General features: G+C 36.0%; 1 protein-coding gene across 1 annotated transcript in view; it reads left to right on the forward strand.

The window, feature by feature from the left end:
* The window catches only part of LOC128551142 (cytoplasmic aconitate hydratase-like), a 37,074-nt gene extending 33,131 nt beyond the window's left edge, over window positions 1-3,943 (forward strand). The window contains exon 2 of the mRNA XM_053531609.1: window positions 3,718-3,943. Within this exon, the coding sequence (XP_053387584.1) occupies window positions 3,718-3,837 (120 nt within the window). The 3' untranslated portion in view covers window positions 3,838-3,943. The remainder of the gene's footprint in view (window positions 1-3,717) is intronic.
* Window positions 3,944-7,527: the final 3,584 nt, after the last annotated feature.

The raw sequence follows: 7,527 nt of genomic DNA on the forward strand, positions 1-7,527 counted from the left end.
CAAGTATGCAAGTTTTAACATAACTTTATTACATATGTTACATGTTCTCTCTAACTCTTTCTTCTTTGAACACTCGACAATATGGTTTTCAAACATTATACCTTGTGGTATATGTGTCCTGCACACTGGGCATATTGGCAAAAGTTGACGTTTCTTCGTCTTGTCCGCCATGCTAATATCTTTGCAAACATCTGTATTTTGTTAGGAGTCTACGTTTTGGACTTTACTGTTGCTGTCTGTATGAACCTTTCTTTTCCTACGGCGTGTCCGTCTTTTATTCGGTTCATCAACTTGTCCTGGCTGACCAACTTGGTAACAACCTATTCTTCCTGAGCAGAACATGTCGAATGTTTGTCCACGGATTTTAATCTTATTGTGTACAATGTCTATGCTCACATTATGCATCCGCATGAAATCAAGGCCAAGTACCACGTCCATGTCAATCTCTGCAACTATGACAGTAGTACGGCAATATCTGTTGTTACCAAATAAAATTGACAGCTCTGTCTGTCCTTTGACTTTCAAATAATGCCCACTCGTTGATGAACTTGGAAGTCAAATTCTTTCAAAGTGTGATTATGCTGAATTGAGCTCCACAATTTGTCGGATATGAGAGTCAAAGTAGCTCCCGTATCTATCAAACAATCTACTGACTTCCTGTCAATACTTGTTCTTGCATATAAACCTGATTTTCGCACGCTTGGTTTATTAAATCTGCCGTCATCTCTATTTTTGTCTGCCTCCGATCTTAGTTCTGAGCTGCCTGGCTTAAAATTATAATGAAACTCTCGTTTTCTATACTTGGGAGGAGAGTTTGTAACACCCGAATTTGAATGATGGTATCGTCTTTTCGATCTATCTTCATTTGCTCGATGATAAGGTGTTTGTCTGTATTTATCTTGTTGTACTCGTCGTCTATCATAACTGTATAGTCTATTCATGGATCTATCTTTAGTCTTATTGTATTGTCCTTGGCGTTTCAAACTATCTACACTATGTTTAAGATTCAAAACTACGTGTTTAAGATCTTCAATTTCTTTTGACTGTCCCTCATTTACTGCGCTGCTAAAGATTCCCTCTTCTTTCTTTTCTGCCCGATAGAAGGCCTCCAACTCCACTGCATGTCTGACGGCATCGTTTAGATCCGTAGGCCTGGCCTGCTTAATCTTGAGACGCATTTTTGAACTCACAAGGGCGTCGATGAATTGTTCCTTAGCCAGGGTCTCCCGAACGTCGGCTGGGGCATTAGGATATGCCAAGTTAGCTAGACGTCGGATATCCTGTCCAAGTTCGGCCATTGACTCTGTAGCTTTCTGTTGTCTGTCTCTCAACTGAACCCTATATAACTCGGTTTGATTTCTCGGTGAAAACCTATCTTCTAAAGCTCTTATTAATTCATGATAATCCGTAGTCTTTGAATTAAGGGTTGCCAAAAACTCCCTGGGCTTGTCCTCGTAGTTATACGGATAGATACAAGCCTTTCTTGTTATCATCCCAGCCATTTAAAGTAGCACATGCATCAAAGTGTGCCTTATAATCTGTCCATGCACTTGTCCCGTCGTATGTGGCTGGCTTCACCAAAGTCGTCTTACTTGAGCTTGATATTTTTGTATCATCACTTGAATCTAAAGTTTGCTTATCCTCAATTTTTTGGTGGATGGTCAACCTTTTTTATGCGCTCCGTCACAAATCTATCTGGTTTTAATGACTCTTCTTTATCTTCTGATGTAGGTGTTTCTGGTAACAGACGTCTAGGTTTTAAGGGTCCTTTATGTATTGTAGATAACCCTTCATCAGGTCTACCTGGTGGTATCATTTCAAAGACATACTTTTTATCACTCTGTATTGGGGTTGAGGTGCCAATATCACTCAAGGTCTTATCTATTTCTTGTTGTAACTTTGAAATCTCTCGTTCAAGTATCAAAATCCTATTTTGTCTTTTCAACCTCTCAACCATGGTTTCGTCGTGATGGGACAACACAAAAGTGTGCTCAGCCATCTTTTAGCGTGAATAAGATAGCCTATATGAAGCTATGAATATGCCCCACGTTGGGCGCCAAATTTTGTAGCGTGCACGTCTAGCTCAGTATATTAAATATAATATAATTTTCCCCATGGGCTTCCTTGCCGAATGATTGGAAAAACAAATGATTCTTAAAATGATTGGTGAAATATAAAATAATTAATACTAATCAATCTATCTCAATTTAACTGATGACGAGCACTCAAAATTCGTGATGGGGTCTCTTGTAGTATGGCGATTCACAACAAACTATGCCTAAGGTGAATACCATACATTAAGATTTTACCTAAATACCACCAGATGTCGAGTTCCTATCGTCGTGGAACTTAAACGGAACGCAATGTTCTGAGTAAGAACCCAGACTATGATAGGAGGTCAAGAACCCGATAGTATTTGGCAATTTATTATATTATTTATTTTTCAGCGATGTTTTTCAGTCGGTAGCTTGGCAGATTCTTTAATATATTTACTTCGACGTTGTTGACTCCTCGGTAGCCAGGCAGGTTCTGATCTCTTCGTGGCGCTGTCCCGGTATTTATAAGCTTTTATCCAATTGTAATTAATGAGCGCTCAATGATTATAACAAAATCAAGCTCCCTAGTACATTGATAATGGAAGTGCGTAATTTGTCCTTAATTTGTGTATTTTCCGTAATTAGAGCCTAAAACTATCGTAATTAACGTGTCAGTAGATAGAACTTTCTTTTCTAGGAATTCATGAAAGATTAGTGCTTATTTCACTTAGTCTATCATCTAAAATATTGGATAATGACGGATCATCGGCGGTTCGAATATGATTGGGTCTAACTATTCTAGGTACGAATCATAAGGTATGCGGTGACTAAATTATATCAAACATCCTGATAGAGGCATCTCGCCACACATTGTTTGTAGAAATGGCATCGAAATGCAAAATGTTTGTAAATTTCTGCATTTATCCGCCGTCTTTACACAAAATCCTATCACGGCCGATCAGCCATTGTTTTCGACGTATTTAAATTTTCGTCACGTGACACTGTCTTCGTTGGTTTACGGAATTCGGCGAAGCCTGGCGAGTGAATTAGTGACCAGCTGGTCATTAAATATTTTATGGTTTTATATCCATTCGTATCTCAACAATATTTGGCCATCCAAGTCTAACTAACGGGCGAATTTGTTCATTAGACTGTCTTCTCCAAATCTACAAAATTATTTGCTTTATTTTAACGGTGATTTTTAACAGTATTATAACTTTAAGAAACATTTTTTTTTTGCGCTACCACTTTTTAGTTTAGGGGAGTGGGTTGAGAGGCACTTTCATTTGCCCTTGTTCAGTGTTCTGTCTGCTGATCTGTCAATTTGTCTGATAGAACTGGTGTGGCACATATCATCAGGTGACATAGCATCACGTAACTTTAGAGAAATGATTTTTCAGCATGTTAAGTTGTGCCCTTCGGGTTTTATGTTGGATGTCACTCGGTAAGAACAGACTGACTGCCCTTGACTTAGTCAAAAAATGCAAAAACTACCAAACTGTTTTATGTCATTAGTATCTCCAAAAGTAGTTGACTTCGAGTGATGAAATGTATTGATAACTGTTACTTAGCATGTGAACTTTGCACCTGGAGTTTCGTTCCAGTAAGACAAGACATACAGCTGTTTTAGATGACTTTGAAATGCATTTGAAATCTGAAATATTGTTTTTTCTTATTACAGTTGAGTGGTGATCGGACATTCCAAGTGAAGACACGTTTCGACACTGAAGTGGAATTAGTATACTTTAGAAATGGAGGCATCCTCAACTATATGGTTCGAAAAATCCTAAATGCCTCCTAGACGTTAACGGTGCTAAATCAAAAATAGGCTAGATGATTCCTAGTAATTACAATCCTAATAAAAAGTGGTGAAATTGTGTCATATTTTCCATTACTCTTTTAATTGTGTTATAAATTGATGGCATTATCATGACCGGATCTTGGTAGATATGTGTTGTGAATGTTCATTGTTGACCGGATGTTAAAGAACTTTGTAATGGAATTTATTTCTATGAATTCTTTTTCTTTCTTGAAAAACTGGAACAGTAGCTCTGAATCAAAATCAATACAAGACATTGATGATATATGTACACAGATTTTTTTGATATTTTTACATTGATATAAGCTATCTAGATGTAAAATGACACATTTAGAAATTAATTTACTGCTATTGAAATGTATCAAGAGTTTCTTATATTTTTAGCGTGAGCTTTATATGAAATAATGTAATTGTATATTTGTATTATAAATTGAATGGATGAAATTTGATTTGAAATTCCTGAATGATTATTTAACTGAATCCATTGCAGTATTTTATTTCATCGCGTAAATGTTTTATAAGTGTGTAAATTAATTATTTCATTTTTTGGTGTAAATGTGTTACTATGAACTGTATAAAAGTGACTTGTTAAAAGTTATATTTTGCCCAGATTGTATAGAAGAAAAAACATGAACAATATAACTACTCAGTATCTGTGTCAACAGGAAATAAACACATTTTGAGTGTATATAAATGGAATACTATGTGGTAGGTTAAAATAGTTCAAACCAACCAGTCACCTGCTGCCGGCACACATGGTCTGCACTGTTCGCTATTCAGTCAGTATATTTTTAGTGAATATCCCTTTGAATAACAAATGGCACTGCCTAAATTGAATGATGGACCAATCCATTTTAGAAATTTAGCAGGCCAAAGGATAATATATGTATAACTAAATGTGGTATAAATTTGCATTACCACTTATAAAAACAGTCAGTCATCTTAGTTAAACTAGATTTAGTTTAGTATGATGACTAATAGTTAAACTTGATTTAACTGGGATGATAACTATCATTTCAAATGCATTGGGTTTAATAATTAATATATAACATACGAATGATAACTTGATTTAGTTGAAATGATAACAGTCATTTCAAATACATTGGGTATTAATAATAACTATTAATGACTAATATCGTGATTTAGTTGGAATGTTTACTATCATTTCAAATGCATTGGGTATTATGTAAGATGACGAATAACTTAATTACTTTCATCTCAGATGCAACTGGTTTAGAAATAGCTATATAAGGCTAATTAAATGGATGTAGTTTTTATATTATTTGTGGATATATATATGTATATGTACATTGTATTGAAATAGAAAACCTCACAACATATCACAATTTTGAATAAATGCAAATAGTTTTCCAGTAGACAAAAATAATTGAAAAGAATATAAGAATATGATTTTTTAAAGATTCTATGTAATAATAACATTTCTGTAAAATTCTAAGTGAAAAATAGATGATTCTGTAGAATACTTGTGTAATAATAAAAGTTCTATAGAAATCTTAATTGAAAATTAATAAGTATTTTGATCAAAAATGATAATTTTGTAGACTATTTATGTTATACTAACAACTTGGATACTTTGAAACACAGCTACAGATTAAATGCCTCAATATTTTTATGTAAATGGGGTGTAGAAACCAACTTTTTTAGTATTGTTTGGCGCCATATAGCCTGTACTGTGTTGGTGCGCCATAAAACCCCAAGTCCCCAGTCAACAAGAAAAACTAAACAAACAGGTCCTATGCACTGGAAGAATGTAAAAATGTATATTTGTAGAATAAACCGAGCTTTCCATCAAATATTATTGTAGAATTATAAAGAGTGTTTAAGATGTAATGAATTTTGTGCTTGTATTGTCATTTATTGTAAGTGGATTTAGAAATATAAGGCATTGTATTTAGAGTTACGGAACTTCTGTCTTAAATGTTAGTCGTTTCATCTGTATTGTTTCTCTTGAAACAATATTTGCTGTGGATAAAATCCATACATAAATTTGATTCAATAAAATGATTATTTATGCGCATACGTTTTGTCTTTATTTGAAGTCAGTGATGTTAGTTAATTAAAAAAACTAGCCTCATATACAGTAAAATTCTGTCTACCAGTATTCATAATCCCCCGCAACAAGTGGTGGGGGTTATAGGAATGGTCTCCGTCTGTCCGTCTTTCCGTCCGTCTGTCGGTAACACTTCTGTGTCCGCTCCATATCTCCTAAACCCCTTGAAGGATTTTCTTGAAACTTGGGTCAAATGATCACCTCATCAAGGCGATGTGCAGAACTTATAAGTCAGCCTTGTCGGCTCAAGGTCAAGGTCACAACTTAGGGTCAAATGTTTGAGCCTTCCATTTTGTGTCCGCTCTATATCACCTAAACCTCTTTGAAGGATTTTTATCAAACTTTTGTCAAACAATCATCTCGTCAAGGCGATGTGCAAGACTTACGAATCAGCCATGTCGGCTCAATGTCAGGGTCACAACTGAAGGGCAAAGGCTTTAGCCTTCCATTTCATGTCCGCTCTATATCTCCAAAACCCCTTGAAGGAATTTTATAAAACTTTGGTCAAATGATTACCTCATCAAAACGATGTGCAGAAATTATGAGTTGACAATGCCAGCTTAAGGTCAAGGTCACAACTAAGGGTCAAAGGTTTGAGCCTTCCATTTTGTGTCCACTCTGTATCTCCTAAACCCCTTGAAGGATTTTCATCAAACTTAGGTCAAATGATCACCTCATCAAGAACTCATGAGTCAATCCTGTCAACTCCAGGTCAAGGTCACAACTTAAGGTCAAAGGTTTGAGCTCTGTATCTCCTAAACCCCTTGAAGGATTTTCATGAAACTTGGGTCAAATGATCACCTCATCAAGACGTTGTGCAGGATTCATGAGTCAGCCATGTCAGTTCAAGGTCAAGGTCACAGCTAAAATAAAAGGTTTACCCTTTCTATATCCATAGCAGTGGCGGGGATTTAGCTGTCTTGTTTGTGTATTGGGCTGACCTAAACATTGTGAACTTTGTAAAATCTAATTTCAAAGGACCCCGTATGAATGAGTGGTTAAAGTTGTGTCTTTTTTAATCACTTGCTCGTCACATTTTTGGTTCCGGCATCGTGTTTAGGCTGTAGATTTCTGTCGTGTTTGGGAGACATCCAATTGGCTTAAGGAAATTCAGTGGTTCTATCCAGGTGCCCGTCCCGAACTGAAGTAATACCTGGCAGCGGCACTTGGAGTCCTCCCCTACGATGAAAAGTGGAAAGTCGCCATATTCCCTATGATTGTGTCGGTATAAATTCATGACTTGAAGAATTTCGTCATACGAGTGATTTAACTATACTTTCCATATGTCTGCAAGGCTCACAACTAAAGATGTTAAAGGTCAGCATTTAAAACTGATACAAACGCGAAGGCAGCCGCACACATATAGACAGGAATGTAATTTAGAAAGCGGAACCTTTGTGCAATTTTAACTCGCGCCCTTGCGCTGTCAGATACTTAAATTTGATCATCGTCGTTTCGTAATGAATATGGGAGACATCCTCACAGTTATAAAACTAAGGTTCTTGCACGACTAAGTCATTTAAAGGGATTCTTTGGCTGTGGAGTTCCTATATAAAAATAACAATATAATTGCAGGTTAAGTAAGATACTAAAACAGAATC

This window comes from Mercenaria mercenaria, chromosome 19, assembly GCF_021730395.1.
Source record: "Mercenaria mercenaria strain notata chromosome 19, MADL_Memer_1, whole genome shotgun sequence".
Classification (NCBI taxonomy): domain Eukaryota; kingdom Metazoa; phylum Mollusca; class Bivalvia; order Venerida; family Veneridae; genus Mercenaria; species Mercenaria mercenaria.